Here is a 25,152-nt window from a genome sequence, read left to right as displayed (position 1 = left end):
GTTGTTAAGCGTCTGCCTTTGGTTCAGATCATGATGCCAGGGTCCTGGGATCGAGCCCTGCATCGGGCTCCCTGCTCAGTGGGAAGCCTGCTTCTCCCTCTCCCACTCCCCCTGCTTGTGTTCCTGCTCTCGCTATCTCTCTCTGTCAAATGAATAAATAAAATCTTAAAAAAAAAAAAAGGCACCCTTATCTCCGGTCAGTTTATGCATCTAAGTCTTGAGTCTAGATAAGATAACTCAGAGCATTTCCAGAAGTTTTAAAATAAGGATGGATAAAATATTTGCTCTTGTGTGGGAGTTCTTAGTTCCAAAGCTTCTATGCTGCTGAGTTCCTGGGACTTCCGGCCACCAGTCTGTGTAACGGAGCTTGGAACTGTAAATAAGACCCCTGAGCAGCACTTCCTGGCTCCCCATGACCCCATTCATGTTCACTTTTTCCTCCTCTTAATGTCTCCTCCTTAGGGATGGGCACTTTATAGGAATCCTACATTGATTTTGTCTTCTACACGCACTCATTTTTTATCCACTGCTAACTTGTTTTGGGGGCTGCGTGTGTTTCATTTTGTAAATGCAGTTCTCCTGGGCGTTGTCGAGAAGCAGCTCCAGAATGAAGTGTTTCAGGCTGAGATGGAGCGCAAGCTGGCCCAGCTGCTCAGTGAGGTGTCCACCCGGAGGCGGATGTGGAGAAGGGCCACCATCGCTGCGGGGAACAGCGTGGTGCAGGTACTCTAAGATGGCCGGGGGAGCAGGGGAGGAGGGGAAGAGATTTGTCTAAAAACACATGGTATTTTCATGCAAATGGAAAATGCCATGAGAAAATTCTAAATTTGGACTGATGACTCTATCAGGTAGCAAATGAGCACGGTAGCATTTCAGTTCGACTAGAGTCTAGATGGATAGACCTGTGGGGAGCATGGCAAGAGAATTGTGTCACTGGGTTGTCATGCCATCAACATGACCTTATTTTTTGGAGTAGTTTTTTAATTACCAAAAATGTAGTCAATTTTATGCAGCGGTAAGTATTATTAATAGCATCATAGTTATAAATCATCTAGTGGAATAGACCGTAAGGGATCGGAGAGAGAAGAATTTTGTGTCCTCCCTTCTAGCACTTCATCCTCCTTGCCTCCTGCCAACCCAATCATGTTACCTGATTGTCTCCACTTTTGTTGTTGTTGTTGTTTTAATTGAGGTAAAATTGATATATATTGTATTAGTTTCAGGTAATGATTTGATATTTGCATACACCTCAAAGTGACCACCGCAAGAAGTCTAGTTACCATCTGTCACCCTACGGTCCATTTTGTAAACTAGCAGGAAGGTTACAAATGACAGATTCATTTGAATCCAACAGTGATCCATTAAAAATGCACATGCTCGCAGAGAGTTGGAGGTTCAGGCTGTAATTTATTCCCATCTCAATGTGAATTCTGTTATTTTGGATTTTTTCCTTTATTGACTGCTGACTTCTAGAGCTAGGAAAACGGGATATTTAGAGCTATGGCATCACAGAGACAGGAAAGTGGGGTGAAAGGAAGTGCAGGGACAGAGAGGTGGGTGGTTTGGAGGCATCAGAGAGAAAGATGCGCAGCTGACCCGGGTGGAGGCGGTGCGAGTTTGTCTTGAGCTGGTGGCGTTGTCCTGTGACCCTCTTACCGAGTTTTCCCCATAAGCATTGCTCTTGATTCCCTCTCCCAGAGTAGTTCCTTTGCCAGCTTCAGTTGACTATAGAGAAATTTTAAAAAAACTAATAAAAAATTGAGAGTAACATTAAATAAGCATGAAACAAGGAAGAAATCAAAATGACTTGTAAAAGCCTCGCCTTATTTAGCAGTCCTGGCTTCGTGGAGCTCAAGGTTTTCGTGGAGGTTAATTTATGCACGTAAAACAGTTATAGAGCCCCATAAAACTACCTAATGAAGGGCTACGTTAGTTGTGCAAACTCCCTCAGGTAGGAATGTGAGGTCTGTGGGCGTGAACGAAGCCGCCCCAGCCGGCGCTGCCATCTGATGGATTGCATAGGGGCCGCGCCCTACATCTCTTCCCCCTTAGAGTGACCCAGTGTGGAGATGCAGACAAGGATTCATGTGCAGCAGTGCAGGACTCTTCATCAAAATATAATCTGTAAAAGTGAAAGCATCACAGCAACCTAATGTCCAGCAGTTGGAGAATGAGTAAATACATTATAGTGAATCTTTATATGTTGGAGTGTTATGTAGCCATTGTCATTTAAAAAAAAATTTGCCGGAGTGGGAGGGATGGGCTGGCTGGGTGATGGACATTGGGGAGGCTATGTGCTATGGTGAGCGCTGTGAAGTGTGCAAGACTGTTGAATCACAGATCTGTACTTCTGAAACAAATAATGCAATATATGTTAAGAAAAAAAAAAAGAAGAAGATAGCAGGAGGGGAAGAATGAAGGGGGGAAATCGGAGGGGGAGATGAACCATGAGAGACGATGGACTCTGAAAAAAAAACTGAGGGTTCTAGAGGGGAGGGGGAGGGGGATGGGTTAGCTTGGTGATGGGTATTAAAGAGGGCACGTTCTGCGTGGAGCACTGGGTGTTATGCACAAACAATGAATCATGGAACACTACATCAAGAACTAATGATGTAATGTATGGTGATTAACATAACAATAAAAAATTTTTAAAAATTATTGAGCACTGGGTGTTATACGCAAACAATGAATCATGGAACACTACATCAAAAACTAATGATGTAATGTATGGTGATTAACATAACATAATAATAAAAAAAATTATTGAGGAGTACCTGGGTGGCTTAGTCAGTTAAGCATCCGACTCTTGATTTTAGCTCAGGTCATGATCTCAGGGCTGTGAGATTAGGCTCTGTGCTAGGTATGGGGCCTGCTTAAGATTCTCCCTCTCTCTCTGCCCTTCCTCGCCCCTCTCCCCCACTCACACACTCTCTCTCAATAAACAAACAAACAAACAAATAAGTGAGTGAGTGAGTGAGTGATATAGTGAACAGAGGTTACCAAAGAATGTATGCACTGTCATCCAAATATTAATATGAAACTTATGAAAAAAATAATGGAAATATGCCACAATGTTTATAATAATTTTCTTTGGTTGATTGAACTTCAGGTGATTTTCATTTTATTTTTTATGTATTTTGTGTGTTTCAGAATTCTCCAATGAGCATGTAATTTGTACAGTTAACATGTGATTTTAATCAGAAAATAATTTTAAAAATGAAATTGAAAATGTTGCCATTTCAAAATGATGACTCCATCCTACTACGGTTGTATGGATTCCAGCTATGACTCTGATGAGAAGTCATCTAGAAAGGATGCTAGAATTAGGTTTCACTGACTGTTGCTTTCAGATTGGACAAGTTTGTATAATCTTTAATTATATACCCAAATATATGGGAACCTGGTTTCTGCAAGGCAAAACCATTTCTAAAATGTATCAGAACTTTTCAGTGTAATAAATATTCACATAGTCCTTTGATAGTATTCCATTCTAAGGGCTAATAAAAAAATTAATCATTACAGCCCAGTTTGGAGAGAGAGTAGGTGGTTAGGGAATAGAAGTGGTCAGGGAATTAGCCTAGAAATAGCAAACAAAGGGCAGGATAGATGAGCCCTTGTCAGGATGGGGAGGTTTAAAGAACAGATTCTCCAGGGATGAGAGTTTGGACCTGTTTGTTAGAGATCTTTATAAATAATCTTGAAGAAGGCATTCACAGTGAAATCATGAAATTGTTGATTTGCCAGAAGTTTCCAGTGATGAAGGAGGGGTCCCTCAGCCGTGTCTGGAACACAGGGCAGGATTACAATTCTGTACACGTGGCTAGAAAATTAGCAGCTGCATTTTGCCAATGGCAAATGTAGAGACCAAAAATTCAAATTGCTTGTACAAAATAGAGGGCTTGGACTCATTGTTGATATTGCCCCAAAACATTAGTCCTGCATTTTGCTGGAGTCTCAAGTGGCAGTAAAATTGTTGCATATTATTAGAGAAGCAGCAACAAAATAGAAACATGTATTTATGTAAAACTGTGATACAGCAAGTGTACCAGATTCTGAAGTCCTAACGTGAAAGGGCTACCTAGAACACCAGAGGGAGATCAATTCTGGGACAAATCAAAGTACTATTTGACCTAGGTGATTGTGAATTTATGCACAACTTTCTAGCTTGATTGAAAGATAATTGACATATGACACCATATAGGTTTAAAGTATACAATGTGATGATTTGATATGTGTATATATTGCAAAGTGATTGCCACAATAACATTAGTTAACACATCCGTTACTCTTTTTTTTCCGGATGTGGTGAGAATTTTTAAGATCTACACTCAGCTCCTCTCAAGTATATAACACGGTATTGTTAACTGCGGTCACTATGCTGTACATTAGACCCCTGGAACTTACTCATCTTACAGCTGGAAGTTCATACCCTTTGACCACCATCACCCATTTCTCCCACCTCCTATCCCTGGCAACTACCATCTACTCTATTTTTATGAGTTTGGCTTTTTTAGAAGTGTGTGTGTGTGTGTGTGTGTGTGTGTGTGTGTGTGTGTGTGTGTCTGTATCACATCACATCTTCTTCTTTATCCATTCATCTATGGATGGACACTTAGGTTGCTTCCATGTCTTGGCTATTGTAAATAGTGCTGCAGTGAATGGGGTGGGGGGGCGGTATGCAGATATCTTTGCAAGATAGTGGATTTCATTTCCTTTGGGTATATACCCAGAAGTGGGATTCCTGGATCACATGGTAGTTCCATTTTGAATTTTTTGAGGAACGTCCATCCTGTTTTCCACAATGCCTGCACCAATTTACATTCCCACCAGCCATGCACAAGGGTCCCGATTTCTCCATCTTACCCCCACCCATCTCTTGTCTTTTGATGCTGGCCATTCTAACAGGTGTGAGGTGATACCTCATTGTGGCTTTGATTTACGTTTCTCTGATGATTAGTGATGTTGACCTTTTCATATACCTGTTGGCCATTTGTGTATCTTTTTGGAAAAATGTCTATTCAGATCTCATGCTCATTTTTAAATCAGAGTTTGGTTTTTTTTTTTTTTTTGGTATTGAGTTATAGGAGTTCCTTATATATTTTGGATATTAACTCCTTATCAGATATATGATTTGTGCCTATTTTCTCTCATTCCATAGGTTGCCCTTTCATTTTGTTGAGTCTGTTGCTGCACAGAAGCTTTTAAGTTTGATATAGTCCACTTGTTTATTTTTCCTTTGTTGCTTGTACTTTGAGTGTTATATCCAGAAAATCATTGCCAAGACCAATGTCAAGGAGCCTCTCCCTTATGTTTTCTTTTAGAAGTTTTATGGTTTCAGGTCTTACATTTAACTCTTCCCATTGGAATTATTTTTTGTGAGTGATATAAGGTAGGGACCCAGTTTCATTCTTTTGGTTGTGAATATACAGTTTTCCCAACACCATTTATTGAAGAGACTATCTTTTCCCCATTGAGTATTCTTGGCTCCTTCGTTACCAGGGTCTTCTGTGGTTCCATATGAATATTAGGATTGTTTTTTCTATTTTTAAAATGCCATTGGAATTTTGATGGCTACAGAGGGCTATAGATGGTATCTGTAGGCGGCTTTAGATAGTATGGACTTTTTAAAAAAGATTTTATTTATGTATTTGAGAGCGAGCGAGAGAGAGAGAGCACAAGCAGGCAGAGGGGCAGAGGGAGAGGGAGAAATAGACTCACTGCTGAGCAGGGAGGCCGACGTGGGGCTCGATCCCAGGACCCTGGGATCATGACCTGAGCTGAAAGCAGATGCTTAACCAACTGAGCCACCCAGGAGCCCCATGTTGCATACATGTACATCACGTACCATGATCTTTTTAATGTACTGTTGCATTTGGTTTGCTAGTATTTTCTTGGGAATATTTGCATCTAATTCATCAGAGATATTGGCCTGTACTATTCTTTTTTTTTTTTTTGTAGTGTCCTTAGTGGACTTAGGTATCATGGTTATGTTGGTCTCATAAAATGAGTTTGGGAATGTTCCCTTCTCTTTACTGTTTTGGAAATTTTTGAGAAGGATTAGTATTAATTCTTTGAATGTTTGGTAGAACTCATCAGTGAAACCATCTGGTCCTGGGCTTTTTTTGTTGGGAAGTTTTTGATTACTGATTCAATCTTATTAATTCTTATTGGTCTGTTCACATTTTCTGTTTCTTCATGATTCAGTCTCAGTAGGTTGTGTGTTTTCAGGAATTTATCCATTGCTTCTAGGTTATCCAATTTGTTGGGGTATAATTATTCAGAGTATTCTTTTATGATCCTTTGTATTTTTATTATCTGTTGTGGTGTCTCCTCTTTCATTTATAACTTTCATTTGAGTCCTCTTTTTTCTTTGTTAGTCTAGCTGACGATTTGTCAATTTTTTTATCTTTTCAAAGAACCAACTCTTAGTTTTGTTAATTTTTCCTATTCTCTATTTTATTTATTTCTGCTCTAATCTTTGTTATTTTCTCCCTTCTGCTAACTTTGGGCTTAGGTTTTTCTTTTTTTTTTTCCTAGTTCCTTGGGTTGTAAAGTTAGTTTTTTAAAAAAGATTTATTTATTTATTTCAGAGAGAGAGCATGTGAGCGCACTAGAGGAGATGGGGCAGAGGGAGAGGGAGAGAGAGAATCTCAAGCAGACTCACTGTTGAGTGTGGAGCCTGATGCGGGGCTTGATCCCATAACCCTGAGATCACGACCTGAGCCGAAATCAAGATTTGGATGCTTAACTGACTGAGTCACCCAGACGCCGAAGTTTTTTATTTGAGATCTTTCTTTTTTTTTTTTTTTAAGATTTTATTTATTTATTTGACACAGAGAGAGATAGCGAGAGAGGGAACACAAGCAGGGGGAGTGGGAGAGGGAGAAGCAGGCTTCCCACTGAGCAGGGAGCCCGATGTGGGGCTCGATCCCAGGATCCCAGGACCCTGGGGTCATGACCCGAGCCTAAGGCAGACACTTAATGACTGAGCCACCCAGGCGCCCCAAGATCTTTCTTTTTTCTTGATGTATGCATTTATTTTCTGTTTTTATTTGTCTTGATATTTTTTTAATTTCCCTTTTGGTTTCTTCTTTGGTCTATTGGTGTTTGCAGGAGTGTGCTGTTTAATTTCCGTATATTTGTGAAATTTCCAGCTTTTCTCCTATGATTGTAGTTTCATACCATTGTGGTCAGAAGAGATACTTGATATAATTTCTGTCTTCTTGAATTTGTTGAGACTGTTTTGTGGCCCAACATATGGTGTATCCTAGAAAATGTTCCATGTGTGCTTGAGAAGAATGTGTATTCTATTGATACTGGATGGAATGTTCTGTAAATGTCTGTTAGGTTCCTTTAGTCCATAGTGTTGCTCAAATCTGCTGTTTCCTTACTGATTCTCTGTCTATGTGATCTATCTATTGTTGAGAGTGGGGTATTAAAGAATTTATGAGATTTGTCATCCTGAGAGCGGTGATTCTCAAGTGGTGTTGATTTTGTGTCCTCCCTCCCCTACCTGGGTACATTTGGCAATGTCTGGTGACATTTTTGGTTGTCACAACTGCTGAGGGAGGACATGGCTGTTGGTCCTGGCAGCTAGTGAGTGGAGGATGGTGATGCTGCTAAATATCCTGCAATACTTGGGCTAGCCCCCCATTGAACCAAAATGGCAGTAGTGCCCTAAAAAAGAGGAAATGCTGATAAGATTCAAGACGAGATTGGGTAGAACCTACAATCGTTTCTGAGGACCAGGGATCTACCTAACATTAATGATTCATGTTGGGAGGACAGCAGCATTCTCCCGTGATGTGTTGGAGCTGGTTGGTCGCAATTCTAGACTGCCTGGACTTGGCAACCCTGTGTTCTCTGTATCCTACTTGCCCATTTGTCTCAGGGAAGACTTGGAGCAAGATGAGGCACATTTGTTATTCCGTACAAGAGTAACATTCATTGTTCCTCTTACCATTGAGAGAGCATCGTGGGGATTCTGGCATCCAGAATGGTGTCACGAACTCATTATGAGGATTGGAATGAATCCTGAATAACACAGTCAAGATAGAGTGCCCTGAGCAAGGGCATTTGGAAATAGGAGCTTCGAAAATGCTAATGGTTTCTGTTATCTTTCAGATGGTAAACGTGTCAAGGCTAGAGGGAGATGACAATCCTGTGCAGCTCATCTACTTTGTGGAGGATCAAGATGGAGAAAGACTCAGTGCAGTCAAGTCTTCAGATCTGATTAACAAGATAGATATCCAGAGAGCAGCCATTATCTTGGGTTACCGAATTCAAGGCGCTGTTGCCCAACGTAAGTGTGTGAGGCGTAGACCCTAAGTACTGTCTGTGCTGTGCTGGGGTCAAAGCCAGTTTTTTGTTTTGTTTTTTTCTTTTTTTTGACAATGAAATCTGAATTTAAAGCATTCTTATGGGCACAGAGTAGATTTATGTCTTAAATCCTTATTATTTATTATGTGGCACTTGTATAAAACATCAGTTGTTTTTTGTTTGTTTTTTAAAAGATTTTATTTATTTATTTGAGAGAGAGCGAGCGAGAGAGCAGGGGGGAGGGGCGGAGGCAGAGGGAGAAGCAGGCTCCCCACTCGAGCAGGAAGCCCAACGCAGGACTCCATCCCGGGACCCTGAGATCATGACCTGAGCCGAAGGCAGACGCTTAATCAACTCAGTCACCCAGGCGCCCCAAAATGTCAGTTGTTAAAATTCACTTGCCACGTCCTTTATTTCAGCGGCTTGTAGTTGTAGCCCGCACTACTGTTTTCCCACCCAGCATTTTGTATCCCCAGTGTTGAGTTCTAGTAGCTTAAGTTAACTGTAATATTTTTTCCCCTACTCCTGTACTATTTCTTGTTTTAAAAATTTTGTCTAGGTAAAATAACTTGTTTTCTCTGTATTTATTCCAAAGCCTTGTCTGTCATATTTTGAACGTTGGTGGGGACAGTTAGTCACACAGGAAGCTGGGAGGTGCCCTCTGCATTTACTGGCTTCCTGCTGAGTTTTTTTAACACAAAGAAGTCCTTGATCCTTACCCTTTTCAGTGCTGTTTCTCTCCCTCCCCATCTTCGCAGTACTTCACAATTTAAAAAGAGGTATTTTGATATTTCTTTATTATTGTTGGAAGATACTTGGCTCCTGCCCTCGGCAGCGGTTGCTCCCAGTGCCTGATTTTTCAACTCCCAGATTTTGGGTATTTAAAATTAAGAAAAAGGAGAGGCACAGAAGAGTGTTTTCCTCTAAATGTTCCTTTATGAATCAGACTGCTATTTTAATGTGGATGCTTTTGCTTATGAGCCAGAGAGCAATCCTTGTAGGAGCTTGGTGATATTTGCTCCCAACAGTAAATGGATAAGTAAGTGTTTAGAAGGAATGGAGCCTCGGGGAATATTGAAAAGTTCTTTATAGAGAACACATGGGCTGCAAAGGCACCTTTACAAAATGACAGCTTCCCGGTTATCCTCGGTAACAGAAGATTCTTTGTGACATCTGTACTTGTCCCTGGAAACTAAGCAGGACCAGGGCTCATGGGCACACTTTGTCTAATTCATAGATGGTGATGGGGCGAGTTTAAGCAAATAATCCATTGGTGGTTTATGTATTTGAGATATGATTGCATATTAGTACGTTCTGTTTCAAAGCAGTGAGAAAAAAAAAATAACAAAGCACTTACTTATATATCTTCATCGAGGACATTTCTGATTGTAGGAGAGGTGCCCCACTCCAGCTAAGCACTTCACCTTTGAAAGATTAGTTACTATAGAGTATGGGAACCTTTCAAGCTCCTTCCCTCTGTTCTTTGCACCTGTTTCCTCAGCTTCCTGCTAAAAAACACAGGATAAGGATCGTGGGATTGGAAGCCTCAGCCAGCATCAGGCTCAGGCCCCAGGCAGCTCTAGACCCTGGCAGCCGGGCCTCATTTGATGCATCTGTGCCTCTCCCAGGGTGTTACTAGGTTAGAACTAAGAAGAGCATCCAGTTGTCCCAGCTCCTTGGTTTGATTCTGTCACTCCTGTATTGTCAGTTGTTATGCAAAATGAGCTACGTATATAGACTCTATTCAGGCCAAATTTAAAGATTAATACTTTGTCCCTTTTTCCATTTCCTCCATAGTCTCTGCTCTGTAATTTGTGCTTCTTTCATAATGCTCGTGCTTTAGAGTGCTTGCTCCCCTCCCTTGTCACTCTCAGAGGCCTGAACCCTCACTTAAAACTAGCACCAAGAATCTTTTTTGTTGTTACATCTTTGAGCAGAAACATTTTGATCCCATTGCATGTGCTAACCATTATGGAATATGAAAAGAGCATAAAACTTAGCCCTCTGCCCGTGGAGAAGGAACTGTGTTTGAAAAGATAAGACTTAGAGTCATGACCATATTAATGAGTAAAGTAGCACAGTATATCAAGATGACACATTTATGTTACAAAATGCTTTTTAAAATAGTAAGGTACCGGGGTGCCTGGGTGGCTCAGTCATTGAGCGTCTGCCTTCGGCTCAGGTCAGGATCCCAGGGTCCTGGGATGGAGCCCCGCATCGGGCTCCCTGCTCAGTGGGAAGCCTGTGTTCCCTCTCTCGCTGTCTCTCTCTCTCTCAAATAAATAAATAAAATCTTTAAAAAAAAAAATAGTAAGGTACCGTTTGCAAGGCAAAGGCACCCAGAACAAAAGAACTTAGACAAGGAGGAAACTCGCCTTCTTAGCAGTTTTTATGAAGTGATGATAACAGATGAGAAGGTTGGGCAGAGGGGAGGGGGACATTTTGGTCTGGGGCACCTGGTAATTGGAACCTGAGCTTTAAGAGGAGCTGCGTCCTTTGAGAGGATGAGTACAGAATGAAGAAGATGAGGGCTCAGGACCAGGAGGGAAGGTTAGGGAAAGGAGCTGGTGAAGGAAAGGAAGGCACAGTGCTTGAAGTATATTCATCCAAGGTCACGGAAGATGGGAGGCTGTAGCAGTGGTCTGGGTGGTCAGGAGGGTGGGGAATGGCAGATTCTGAGCAAGTAAGTTGGATGTCATGTAATTTTAAAATTGACATCTGGTACCTTAAGTCTTGTTTCAGGAGTTTAGAGAGAGACACAGGTGAAGAAATGAAGACAGTGTTTGTAGACCGTTTATTGGGATTTCTGATTTTTAGTATGGAAGTGTTTCGGCAGGGAGATTAGGGTAGAACTAGTAGAATACATGGGAAGTCAGGAGACCTGGAATTAACATAGCTCTGCCATTGGATGAGCCATGTTCCTTTAGGCATGTCAGTATGTCACCATGGTCCCTTGGGCATTGAGGATGTAGTATTCTGTGTTGTGTTTGTTTACTGCATCACGTTTCTGGCCATCAGGAGATCACAGAGTCTTAACCGCTTGACTTGACCTGAAATGACAAGGACTTTCCAGGTTTCTCATCGAAGAAGCCACGTTCTCTGCACAGAAGGGCTGTCAAGTAAGTGAGTGCAGAGGAATTCGTGAATGACCTGTCTTCTTTGTCTGCAGCCTTGGACAGAGTGAAGAGGCCGTCCCCCGAGTCCCAGAGCAGCAACCTCTGGGTCATTGTCGGTGTGGTCATTCCAGTGCTGGTGGTGATGGTGATTGTCATCATCCTCTACTGGAAACTCTGCCGCACGGACAAGTTGGACTTCCAACCTGACACGGTGGCCAACATCCAGCAGCGTCAGAAGGTAAGGGTGTAACCCCCCAGCCTTCACACGGGCAGTCATATGGCTGGGGTGGGCTGAGTTCAGGCTCTTGATACTGAAAGATGGGACAGAAAGCTGATAGGGACATTTTTTTTGGCTTTAATGGTGGTATCTCTTTGCCTCACGTTTGCTACTGGAACCATGATTCTTATGTAGTGTTAATTATACGCCAAGAAGATGAAGCTGTATCAAGGCTTGGCAGTGTTATGAGCACCGAGTTCTACTGTGATTTTATTTATGAAATGATTAGTTCAAAGATCATATCCATTTTTATATGAATTCTCATCTGTTTTAACCCTGGATATTTTCAAAGAATGGGAGCCAAGGGAGGTTTTCTCAGATCTGTGTGTCTGTTTCTTTCATACACAGTCACACTGGACGGCTCCTTTAGTTTCCATCTACCATATGGGAAACCCACTGTCCACCTTGGTCAAGATCATTTAATCATTAAAAAAATGATACTTATATGCCTTAAATATTTTAATTTAAATATATGAGTGGGTCTGTATTAGCCAATCTTTTGATGTACCCTGAGTCTTTTTTCTTTTATATTTTATTTTTTGGACTGTTGGTTTACTGAGAGGATTCTGTTTGGTGTTTCTTGTAAGAAACAATACACCTAGGGGCACCTGGGTGGCTCAGTCAGTTAAGCGTCCGACTTGATTTAGGCTCAGGTCATGATCTCAGGGCCGTGAGACTGAGTCCCACATCGGGCACTCTATGGAGGCTGCTTGTGATCCTCTCTCTCCCTCTCAAAAATAAAAATAAAAATTAAAAAAATTAAAAAAGAAACAACACCTATAATGCATCAGCTGCAGTTTCCAGTTTGGGTTTCTTTAGAGAAGAGCAAGCAACCTGAGTGTAAAGTGCTCTAGGGTTTTTTGTTTTTTTTTGTTTTTTTTTTTGATACCCTCCCCAACTCTGTAATCTTTCAGAGCTAATTCACCTATACCTAACTTGACAGCAGTGTGTTTTTAAACATCTTTTTCATGTCATACCAAAGCATCCCATTTAGTTTTTAAAGATTTTATTTATTTGACAGAGAGAGAGAGAGAGACCGCAAGAGAGGGAACACAAGCAGGGGGAGTGTGAGAGGGAGAAGCAGGCTTCCCCCTGAGCAGGGAACCCGACGCGGGGCTCGATCCCAGGACCCTGGGATCATGACCTGAGCCGAAGGCAGACACTTAACCAGCTGAGCCACCCAGGCGCCCCCCCCCCATTTAGTTTTTATAATAATAGCAATTCTCACTTTTATGTTTCAATGATTTCCGCAATACTTAATTGTCACATACCAGTTTCAGAGCAAAGACATTGACTCTTGGTAAGTATCGAGTTTTGGTTGATCTCGTGTGAGCAGAAACATGCCAAGCACTGAAGAAGAATGCAGTAGCTGCACACATCTAGCACCCCAGGCAGTGAGCCGTTACCAAGGGGATGGAAAGCGGTAATCTGTTGACTGTGTGTGTGAATGTGTACCCTCTGTGGGTCTCACACATTTAGAGGATTTCCTTGACTCTAGAACTGTGATAAGAAAAAGCAAGGATGAGGCAGAAGAATAAGAAATAAAGGGTTGCCTGTTAACCTTTTAAATTTATTCTGTCTGGGTTTAAAAAGTTCTGCCCATTACAAACCCACACCTGCTGAATGAAAAAGTAGGTATTCTTCACTTATTGTACTTCCGTAAAAGTAAATGAAGAGTATTCTTTTTCTTATGAATGAACTAAAAATGCAAAATCATGACTCAATTGCAAGCTGATAGTTATCAAGAGTATTGGAAGCATTTTATACATTAACATTATATTTATTACCTATCTTCATTTATTATTTACAGAGTGTGCTAAGATTGTTTTGTTGTTAGACTAGATAATGCCACGGAAAACCCTGGAAAAAGTGCTGGAGGTACTAAATCATTCATAGCGTGAATTTCATTGTAATAAGATCAACAATAAGTTTGGAAATGTTTTTGTTCTGGTGAAAGAGTATTGTTGCAGAGAGATTTACCCAGTGTAGATGGTTATGTATTCAGGTCTTTCATGTTCCAGGTTCCCTAACATAAATACTCCCTGTGGAAGCCCATCCGTCATCTGTTACTTCATTCAACTGTCAGAGGACAGCATCCCTTGAGTACAAAACAGGATACTCCCCAAGTCTTCTCTTTCTCTCACTTTTACTTCTGAAATATCTTCGTGCCCCAGATGTTGCTGTAAATCAGATGGACAGAGTTTCAAACAGAACTTCCAGCCCTTGGGGTTGCTCTTGCTTTGCATGTGCTGGAGGATTTGTGCGTTCATCTTTACAACATGTCTGTCGGAAGGTCTTCTGTGTGGAGGAGTCCCTGAGGGAGTCGGTGTCTTCTGACCTGGGTAGGGGGGACTGACCTCTGTGACATTTCACAAGGGTGGTCTTTGGTTTGCTGGCACAGGAACCTACCGTATAGATCTTGTCATGTGTTTATAATAGAAAAAGGATGATCTCTGTTTAGTTTAGAAACAAGTATCTCTACTTCACAAGAGTTTCTTCTAAGATTTACCTGGCAGTGGTGAAGGGCCTCTATCTAGCCCATTCCTTGGGACAATTTGAAAAGATGCTAGTTTCCCCTGGGACTGCGAAAGTTCTTTTTCCTTCTTGTGTGACTCTCTGTTGTCTCTCTCTCTCTGTTCTGCTTGCTCTGCCCCCTGATGCTGCCTCGCTGCTACTCTCCCAGATCCTTGAGCTCTGTAATCCCAGAGCTACAAACATCTGGAAACAATACATGTGCCCACCAAAAAAAATCCACACCCCCTACCCCTTGTAACGAGCAGGAAACCTCTTCAGATTGTCTGGGAGTGGATTAGTTTTGACATACGATAAGAAGGAGAGGCCATTCTGTCTACATTTTGAGAGAGGGTCCTTTTTATTTCCAGTCATTAAAAAACAAATCTAACCCGTATCTTTCCTTTATCTGTAGTCTCTTTAAAGTCATCACTGTTTACTGGGTATTAGAAAAACCGCAGCTTGGACCCACCTCACCCTGTTGAGGTTCTGTGTAAAGAGATGAATGGCATTGGCTTGATGCTGCTGGTCCCGTGAAAACTTGTTCCTTCCGATGGGGACAGTCCACTCCCTGTGGTTGGTTGGCGTGGGACTGTGGTTCCTGACTGGTGGGTACTGCGGGCAGCCACATGGAGATGCCTTAGTCACTGCTTATCCACTCACCAAACACTGAGTGTTTGCTCTGAGCCCAAGCAGGGCCAGGCCAGGTTGTAAGCCCAGATAGCATGCAGTCCCTGTTTCGAGGGCTTCGGTAAGGGAGAAGGACTAGGGACCCGACACTGACACACAGCAGTGTTGAGTCTGTCTGGGCTGTCCTGGAAGCAGGGAGAAGGGGCAGCCACCCCGTTGGGTGGTGGGCTGCCTCTGCCTTCTGGAAAGAGGCGATGCTGGGGGGCTCCTGGGTGCCTCAGTTGTTGGGCGTCTGCCTTCAGCTCAGGTCATGATCCTGGAGTCCTGGGATCAAGCCCCACATCGGGCTCCCCGCTCAGCTGGAAGCCTGCTTCTCCCTCTCCCTCTGCTGCTGCTTCCCCTGCTTGTGCATTCTCTCTCTCTGTCAAATAAATAAATAAATAAATAAAATCTTAAAAAAAAAAAGGCGATGCTGGGGCTGAAGCTCAGAGGTGGAGGAGATGAAGCCAGGTGAGGTGGGCCCAGGTGGAGGGAATGACCTGTATGTCAGGAATGGTGGAGCAAAAGTTGTCTGGAAGGGCACAGCAATAACTGTGAGGTGACAGTAGGCAAGAGCCAGGCTAGGAGGAGTTGTAGGACATATCAGGGGTCGGCAATGGTGCTGTAGGTAGTGGGGAGCCATGGAAGGATTTTCAGCAGGGACAGCAGCTTGAACATACTTATCTCTGGAATGACCACTTTGGGAGGCTGTGTGGACAGCTGATCGGAGAGAGAGAGGCTCCATGGGTGTTTGTCCCATCTCAGCCAAATTCATCTTGTCCCCTGTGGTTGCTCTTTGAGTCTCTGCAAGGACCCCGTGGCACCTAATATGTGGAGAGCTCAGTTCACCCGTGATCTGCTGTGGCCCCCAGGGGCGGGAGAGTCTTGGAGTTCTGCTCTTCTATCTCCAAGACCGCAGGGTGACTGGGGGCCCCAGGGCTGCAGCAAACACAGCAGGAACTTTGCCTTTTCTTCATCTTCTGAATGGAAACAGCACGGCGACTATGGAGACTTTTCATAGATCTCATCCACCAAATAAGAAATGGGTAGACAATCTGCTCTCTTTGAGACGGCAGATTTTTACCCAGGCACCTTTGGGGTTTGCTCTTTGATTTCTATTTTTATCTTAACTGCTCCTTCCCAGGGGTTTAGGCTAACTGGAGTTCTAGAGATTCACTCCATCTTGTTCTGCCCGGGGTTGTATTATATTTACGGCTCACATGTTTTAAAATTCATCAGGCATCTCTCCTGTTCTTTGGCTGACCTGCTTTACCCGCCTGCTCTGACTTGTCGGCGACGTTATTCCAGTGGGGCACGGACAATGGGGCCTGTCCCCTCTGTGACATATTAAAGAGAGAAGGAACAAAAGAGCTGTCTCTCCTCAGAAATAAGGGGTCCTAATGGAAATATTGAAGGCACTAATTAATTGTGGCTCTTCTTCTATAAAATACTGATTGAAGCTTATTCTGCATGTGGAAGCCGGAGACACAATACAGCCAGACTTAACTTTAGATTTTTTTTTTTTTTAAGAAATGGAAAAACTAGAAAAAAAATTCTTGAAAGTAGGGATGAAACAAAAGAGCTAATTCCATAAGTGGGCAAGGTTTCCTCTAATTTCTTCCTTCTGTGTGTGTTCTAAGATAGCTTTTGTTTTGTGCAGAAGCACAGACTAGTTGCCAAATTTCTATTGTTGTAGAAGGTGGTGACTCACCCTGCCAGTGAGAAGTGCAAGGATCTAATGGAGATATTTGAAAATGTTAGTAGGAATCAACAGTAAGCCCACAGGGCTTTTATGGACTTATATTTTATTGATGACATATACCCTTTTTCATGGCTCCCCACAAGATCCAGCAAGTTTGGAGCTTCAATTTACTTTTTAAAATTGATTTAGTCATCAAATATTTATGGACGGTCTACCATGTGTCACACCCTGTTGCTGAATTATAAAATTTCGTATCTAACTTCAGAGCTTTTATCTGATGGCTGAGAATGCTTAGGCATTTATATTAACTGCTTGATGTTTCATCATCCAACAGCAATAATAATGAAGCATTTTGACGTATACATACGCTTGTTTCTTGCACGAACCTGAGAGTTTGTCAGGGTAGACCAGTAGTATTAACTCCTAGACTGGGGGTACACTGAATGCACCACAGAGGTAGAGCTGTTTGTATTTTTCCCTTATTCACTTGGAGACCTCTACTTGGAAGAGGCAATCTATGCTCTTCCTTCAATTTTGGTAAAGCAGATCATCTGCTTTGCAAAAGTGATTGTCTCTTGGTCGTTGGAGGCATTTAGTTTCTTGCTGGGAAATACACTAAAAAAGGTTTTACCAAGATTTATTAAATGGTGTTGATGGTGTTGACTCAGTGACTATTGATTATCTCTGTGATTTTTTTCATTTAGAGGTAGCTTGTTAATGAGCTACCATGAGGTGCGGCTGGGTAAAGGCTCCCATGTGGGTGAGAGGGGCACCTCTCTTCTGTAAAGCAGGAGAAGGACCCTTATAACGGGAGGCGGGAAATGGGAACCAGCCCAATGGCCAGACTACAGGCACACTCTCAGGAAAATCACTTGTAGTGAAGAGCATACACAGAGCTTATCCATCTGAACTTAGACGGTCTTAAAATGGCTGCATGCCCCTAGGAAAACGTACACCCCCAGGGATTCAGGGAGCCCTGCTGAAGATCACAGTCTTGTGGATGAGGAGATAAGAGTATCCTGAGTGGTTGGAGGGCCGGGGGAACCAGAGAGGGGCAGGTTTGGGTTCATATTCGTGAAGGAGTGTTCCTGAGCCAAGGACTGTGTGGAGTAGCTTGCTCTTGTCACATGACATCATTAATTTAGAAAATACAGCCCACCAGGTCTTTATCTTTTGTTTCCAAGCAACATCTTTGTAAACTACATTTAGAGTAAGTTTTGTCCCCCTCTGCTGGCAGAAGTCATTATTGCAGACTCCTTCCCTTGTCTTCACTGACTGTAGACTTGCAGTGCTAAAAAAGACCTTTGAGATCACGAATGGAAGCCATTGGTATTGTCACTCATTTGGCATAAAATTAACACAGATATGGCAAAACCTTTTGCTTCTACATAACACATTGTCTAAAATAGCTCCTTAGGTTGGTTTGGCCTTTGTCTTTGACAGATGGACTCTCTCTAGGGGTGGAGTACAGCGGAGATAAGGGCTTTGGTTGTGCATGTGGCCTTCATGCCAAGGAGGCCCTTGGGACAATTATTGAAATGCAGTTTAGTTTCCTATACTCTGCAAGCTCAAATTAATGATTCATGATTACCCCCCCTACACTTTTAGGGTCCCCACAAATGGTGCCTCACCTTTATTGCCTACAGTTCTCTGTACTTGGAGCACATTTCCTGTGTTAGCACAGGAAGCTAGAAGTTGAGGTCTGGACTCCGTGGTGACAGGGGTCTGGGTTGTGGGTTTGGTGTTGCTACCGTGTATCTCAGGTAGGACTTCTGCGTCCCCCAGTGTGAGAAGTGGGCTTTTTTGAAGACCCCTTTCTCTTTCCTCCTTGTGCCCCCAGTACTTCTGTTGGCCACTCCTTTCTAGAAATTCTGTATCCCCTTGCCTTCTGTTACATTGAACTTTACAAATTCTTTTTTTTGAAGTCATCTATTTTTTCCTTGCCTCCTTTTCCTCCTTTGAGCCCCAAACTATTAGATGTTCCCCAACATTTTATCCACAGACTCTGTTTTCATCTTGAAAAATCTGAGAAAAAAAATCTCAGGTCCCCTACCTGTCATCTTCTGTATAGATTCTCTCAAAGTCCTGTCTCCAGCCTGAAATTTCCCCCAAGCTATTGTCCTCCGTGTCCAGCTACACGGGGCTACTCTCCTTTGGAGCTTTTCCTGCCATCTCAAACTAAGCATGTCTAAAGTGAAACCTGTCTTTTTATCTCCTCAGGTTACCATTCTTTCATGATAAATGTCCCTTCCCCTGTTCAGGATGCCGGCCTATAAGTCATTCAAGTCATCATTGGCTGCTTTCCCTTTCCCTCCTCTGCCTCTTGTGTCTATTTTTGGCTTCCAGATCCTTCAGCCCAGTCTCTAGAACTATTCATTCCTTTGCTAGGGTTTAGGGCTCAGGCTTTTGTCATTTTTTGCATGGGTATTGTTGGCATGTGTGTCCGGCAGCCCTGTGTGTCCTGTCTGCTTGGATTTTAGAAATCTTCCTCTTCAGAAATATTTAGTGGTTTCCTGCTCTAGAAACTGGCATTTGGTGTTGGCCAGCCTTCTCTCCCTCCCCATATTCTGACCCTTCTAGGTCAGCTGATGGGGTGTCTTCCAAGCCCTCAGCTGCTCTCTGGTGCCTGACTTGATCTAGAACATCCTCTGTGTACCTGCCCCTTTTCATTTCCAAGTTCTGCCTGTCCCGTGAATCCTGACTCAAGTCTTCATTTCTCTATAAAGAATCTCTCGCTCGTGCCACTGTCTCTGGAACCGCGTGATCATGCTACCGTGATGGTGGGTCAGGCAGGTATCGTCTTGTGATGTCTTTTGTACTAAGGTCTAGCTGTTTGATCCCGTACTCTTCTTTAATCTTTCGCAAGTATCTGTCTTTTCTGCAGACTCTAGGTGTGAATGGCACTGTGCACACAGTCGATGTTTTAGAGATGCTTGTTGAATTAGAATGATGGGATGGCAGGCATGATCTTGGGTCAAAGTCAGCACTCAGCAATCTTGCCAGCTCTCACAATCCCTTTTTACCGTCCTCAGCTTTCAGATTGACTGTCTCCGCTTGTGTGTGTGTGTGTGTGTGTTTTAGTTGCAGATCCCTAGTGTGAAGGGCTTTGATTTTGCTAAGCAGCATCTGGGTCAGCACAATAAAGACGACATCTTGATTATTCATGAGCCAGCACCACTGCCGGGACCTGGACCGGTGAAGGACCACACCACGCCCTCTGAAAACGGAGATGTGCCGAGCCCCAAGGCAAAGATCCCTTCCAAGAACCTCCGTCACAGAGGAAGGTTCTTATCAGGCTTTCTGTATTGTTCCCTATCACAGAGCATGTTTCCCTTCTCAGTTTTGTCAGTTTCCAGTATCAGAAGAGCTGGTGGTGAGTATTCCCCTGGGTGTGCAGCCTGGGAGACTGGCAACAGCTTGCCAAAGTCCACGAACCACAGGGCTCTCGATCCACTCCAGTGGACCACCAGAGGCGGCCAGATGCTTTGGTGGTCCCACCCCCGAGACCTGATTAGATCTTGCCTAGCTCGAGCGGGTATACTCTGGGGTGATCGTTCTGAGCCCTCTGGAGATGATATCAGAAGTAATGTCTAAAAAGTGCATGGCACATAATACACACTCAGCCTGTACTGCCTTTGCCTTTGCTGCTATTACCAGTGGCTGGCTTTGCCTTCCTTGCTTCGTCTGCGGGTGACTTTCATCACATCCTTTATTCTTGGCTTGCTTTCCCTCTGGCCGGCTGTGCTGTCACCCTCATTAGCATGTTTCCATGGACTCGGCATTGCCTCCTCCCTGCCCAGCTCCCCATCCCCAGTGTCTTTCCATTCCTCCTATCAAAGGGAAGCGGGCTGAGGGCTTCGTGTTAACACGCCACCTGGAAGTTCCCCCTCACCCTCTGATCCTAGGAGAAGGGCTGTAGCTGGGTGGAAGTTCAGAATCAGGTTTTATGCAGCTGCCTTTAGATCTCAGCACAATCACACTAGGGTATGGAAGCCTCAAATTATTAGCCTGCCTTTGAGCTTTGAACTCCAAATCTTGATTTCCTGTGAAGAGGGAAGAAATGTGTGATCATACCAACATTTGAAACGCTGTCACAGTTTCTACCCCGGGGGGTTCTGGCCTAGTTTTAACAATTTAATGGATGTTACACCATGATCTCTACAAAAGAAAATGAATTATGTCGAGAGATGTTATTTGCTTAATCATCTTGCAGGCTAAGAATAAATCAAATCACATTAAAGACTGTTGAATATGTTAGTATAATTTTGCCAAGTTTTTTTTTTTTTCCTCTTCCCTTGGTCGTCTCATCCTAAACATTTAGATGCAACATTTCAGTGGTCTGCATGGTTAATGTAGGGCTTTAGCATCCCTCAGGGGCACCAAGAGAAGGGGTGCTAACAGGTTAAGGACTTTCATTAGCCTCCTGCAACCTGGTTTTGTGTCACCCTTGCTTTTGATAGATTCACAGCTCAGGGGTGATCGTTGCTTTTGTGTTGTAAGTATAGGCTTCTCCCAGAGCTCTGGGGTTCTGTGGGGGTGACGATAGGACCACCCTGGGTTCCCAGGGATTCTGCAGTCCCTGTTGACCGGGAACCAGGCCGGAACCCCAGATCTTCTGATACAATCTATGCCAGACCCAGACTACCAATCCAGGGCCCTGGTAACTGTGGGTTACCATCCTCCAGTCTGGCCCTTAGCTTCCTGGCATTCCTTGGAATGCAGCCTGCTGAGCCAGAGAAGCCATGTGGTACTGTCTTCAAGAGGGGACCATGTGCTAGCAACGTTTTCCTTGAAGATGATTTTTGGGAACTGTCTCATTCCTATCTGTTTTGCCTGGAAGCCTGACTTCCACATCTAAATTAATGTGACCTCTCCCCACCTCCCCCCCCCACCCCCCCAGGCCCTTTCTTTCTTTTTCCTAATGTTTGCATTTGTTCTGTGACTGCAGAGTTTCTCCCTCGGATGCTGACTCTACCGTAAGTGAGGAGTCCAGTGAGAGGGACGTGGGAGACAAGACGCCGGGAGCAGTGAATGATGGCCAGCCCCACAGAGCCCCACAGAGCGGTCTGTGACTCTTCTCATTCTCCACGTTCAACGTAGTAATGATGAGATTCCAGTAGGATAAGGTTTTATGCTACTTCAAATGCTAGACACTAAAAAAAAAAAAAAAATCTGCAGTGGAATACTCATCATCCGTATGGTGAATTTCTCAGCATCGACTGTCACTGTCTAATGTCGTCCTAGTGTCTTTGTTGAGGCGGGAGACCGTGCTGGAGGTTAGGGGTTCACTCAAGTATGTTTTGAGGTGAATAGCCATGTTCTGTTCTAGTTTAGAGTCCTAATGGTTTTCCTCTCCGAAGAACAGGAGGACCCAAACTAAAACCAGAGTCTCAAAAACTACCTCCAGAATTTAGTGACCTTCTTAGGATCCAATTCTGGATTTTTCTCAGCTGTCACTGCCAGGAAGTCATTTATTTATCATGGGTCCAAATGCATTCTGTTTGGTCCTGTTCTTAGATCCTTCTTCCCGCAGGGATTTCAGTGAGGCCGAATGGGGTAGCACATTTATATCTATTGTCTGTGGGTTTTTAGGCCAGGTCTGAAATGAACTTCATGTCCACCTCGAAGGACTTTACCGTGGAGCTCGTGCTCTGTTATCAAACTAAGCCCACAGGTCTAACTAGCCTTAGGAGCATTTTTTGCTGTGATGGCGAGGTAGTTTGGTTTTAGTTTAACAAATTTCGTAAATAAATGTGCGAGTGCAGCTCTTGTATTTGCTGGAGTTTTATTTATACCTCGGGACTGTTTCAGTAATGCAAAGAAAAGTGGGATACCTCAGGATATTATTTTTAATAGTAATTTTTATACTTAAACATTTGTCTTCACAAATTTCTTTGTTTGAAATGCAGTACAGAGTGAATTGTATTCTGTAAATGAACAGATTCTAGCTGGAAGCCAGAGGGCCTGATCTGTCACCGTCATGCGTGTGATCTTGCGAGTCCCTCAGCCTTTGGGGCTTCTGTGGGACTAACCTAGCTCATTTCTGAAATTCCTTCCAGCTCCTTTTTGATGTTAAAGAAAACCCCCTTAGAATAAGGGAAGAGTTTTTTCACAGAATCTTAGAAGTTATTTAGCACCATGGTAACAGGTGCTCTGTTTCAGATAGACAGGACTAAAAATCTAATTTTGATTCCAGGAAGGAAATATTTGAGGGGGAAAAAAAAATCAGTTCTGGAGTTTCTCTGTTTCTGTTAATTGCTTATCTGAGAAAATCTCGCTTTTAGTTCCCACATTTAACTCCTGACAGTTTTAGTATATTCTGCATGGCTGACACAAATCAAAAGTCACTATCATTGTATATTCAAAATCCAGGTAGTGAGCATGTGAGGTGTAGGACTGAGTTGCCTGTGGAAGGAGGCAAGTGCGTTAGATGTTTTTGTGAGTTCTAGAAGCTTAGCTGCTGCTATTATGATTTGGAGAGACACCACAGTCTGCACATTATTTTCATGTTTTAGAAAGATGATTTTCTCACTATAAATATCAATTCACTTGGAAGATTTTATTTATTTCTGTAAAGCTTCCATGAAGGCATTTTATTGCTTGCATAGAACTTAATTAAATACCCTGTAGAAAAGATTGTGAGTTTCTAACCCCTCCTCCGTGTTGCCCTGGGGCCAGTGTTGCCTCTCATCAAGCAGGTGGCATGGCCACCGGGTCCCCTCTGCCTCCTTGGCGAGGCTTTCGATGGATATCACAAGTCATCTGACATTTCCAGGACCCACATGGCAATATAGCTGAGAAAAGAGCATTGTTTTGGTTTTGGTCTATTAGAGGTCGTGCTTTACTCCCTTCCCAGCTGACTGTTTTTGGAAGGCGGCTAGAGCATAATGCATATATGACCGCCCATGGATGGACCCTTATGAGGTTATTGACTCAGATGTCACTGTGTTCACGGTTATCACGGTTTTAGAATAAGTCGCGTCATTACCAAGGGTTCCCTTTAGCAGAGCTGTCAAGAGTGAGACGAGTTAGGGGGGTGACGCACCTTCCTCGAGTGAAGGCAGCGGCCTTCAGACTGTTACTGTGCCACCACTGTGGTGTCCTTGCATAATGTCGCGTCCCCTTTCCTTCTGTCATCAGGAATTCCCCCCCCAGTAGGTAAGGACTGCGAAACACGTTGTGCAAGGGTGTGATTTTTAAGTAGTTGGAACTTTATTAATGAGAATTCCACAAACTCCGAATTCTAGAATGGAATTCTTAGTTGGAACTAAGCTGACATCTACCTTGGCATGTGCTGAAGAGTTTGCAAAGAAGGGGCGCCTGGGTGGCTCAGTCCGCTGAGCGTCCGACTCCGGGTTTTGGCTCAGCTCAGGATCTCAGGGTCCTGGGATTAAGCACTCTCTAGGGCTCTGTGCTCAGTGGGGAGTCTGCCTGAGTATCCTCTCCCTCTGCCCTTCCTCCTGCTTGCTCGCACACTCTCTCTATCAAAGAAATAAATCTTAAAAAAAAGTTGGCAAAGCAAAGTAATAGTTTCAGAGATTGCAGGGCAACTGTGTTGACTACCTGTCACATCAGGGTTTTTCAAATAATTGTGGAGTGCTTATTTAGGAAATGATTTGAGGTCATAAATTAGAATTCTTTGTATTACAGCAGATCCCCAGAGGCCTCTTTGAGGTAACATTTCATGAACTTAGCTGAGGTGACTGGTTGTTTAGTCCTGCATTCAGCAAATGGGTGCTCAGGGCCTGTGGTGGGGGAGGCGCTGGAACAGGATGAAGAGGGAGAGAGAAATGGGATCCCTGCCTCACCAGATATTAATGGGGGCCACGGGCCTTAGGGATAACGCACTTTGACTGTATTCACCTATAGATAATGAAGTTCGTATTTCTTGAGAAGTGTTCCATTGCTTTAGCATTTTAGCAGTGCACGTTGCCCTTCCCTCTGTCATTCTGCTTTGTCGACGTTATCCCGTACTCTAATTTCTATAATTACAATTTTTTTTTTCGTTTTGTAATATTTGAATAGAAATGGGTTTTAATCCAAAGTCTCTAATTTACCTTAAGGCAGATTCACACAGATTAATCTCTATGTATCAAGTTGTGCTTGCCATTGGTTATTGTTGTCCAGGCTGTTTTTTTTAAAAAAATAAATTATGCAGTACATAGCAAACAATAAAAATAACCCAGTTATAAAATATGTATTTTTGGGTGCCTGGGTGGCTCAGTTGGTTAAGCGACTGCCTTCGGCTCAGGTCATGATCCTGGAGTCCCGGGGTCGAGTCCCGCATCGGGCTCCCTGCTCAGCAGGGAGTCTGCTTCTCCCTCTGACGCTGTTCCCTCTCGTGCTCTCTATCTCTCATTCTCTGTCTCTCAAATAAATAAATAAAATCTTTAAAAAAATATGTATTTTTAATAAAAAATATATATATGTATATATTAGAAAGGCTGGGTTCTGAGCAGTATGGAAGCTCGAGGATTTTCTGGGCTTCTCGTGCGTCTCTGGTTGCAGTGGTGAATTATGGAGTGACGAGCCATGACCATGGCTGGGGGCTGGCAGGG

The 25,152-nt window shown here is 43.3% G+C and overlaps 1 protein-coding gene across 4 annotated transcripts in view; it reads left to right on the top strand.

Moving 5' to 3' along the window:
• Window positions 1–25,152, top strand: part of KIAA1549 (KIAA1549 ortholog) — a 91,238-nt gene that overhangs the window by 19,068 nt on the left and 47,018 nt on the right. For all 4 annotated transcript variants that reach the window (XM_073899260.1, XM_073899259.1, XM_073899261.1 and 1 more), the window contains exons 8-12: window positions 575–723; window positions 8,125–8,302; window positions 11,489–11,673; window positions 19,676–19,878; window positions 21,543–21,658. In XM_073899260.1, coding sequence (XP_073755361.1) covers window positions 575–723; window positions 8,125–8,302; window positions 11,489–11,673; window positions 19,676–19,878; window positions 21,543–21,658 — 831 coding nt within the window. The remainder of the gene's footprint in view (window positions 1–574; window positions 724–8,124; window positions 8,303–11,488; window positions 11,674–19,675; window positions 19,879–21,542; window positions 21,659–25,152) is intronic.

This window comes from Callorhinus ursinus, unplaced genomic scaffold (genome assembly GCF_003265705.2).
Source record: "Callorhinus ursinus isolate GAN/ISIS: 27379988/994484 unplaced genomic scaffold, GSC_fseal_2.0 scaffold12, whole genome shotgun sequence".
NCBI lineage: Eukaryota > Metazoa > Chordata > Mammalia > Carnivora > Otariidae > Callorhinus > Callorhinus ursinus.
Note: the sequence above shows the minus strand (reverse complement) of the source record. Positions and strands in the feature narration are given on the sequence as shown.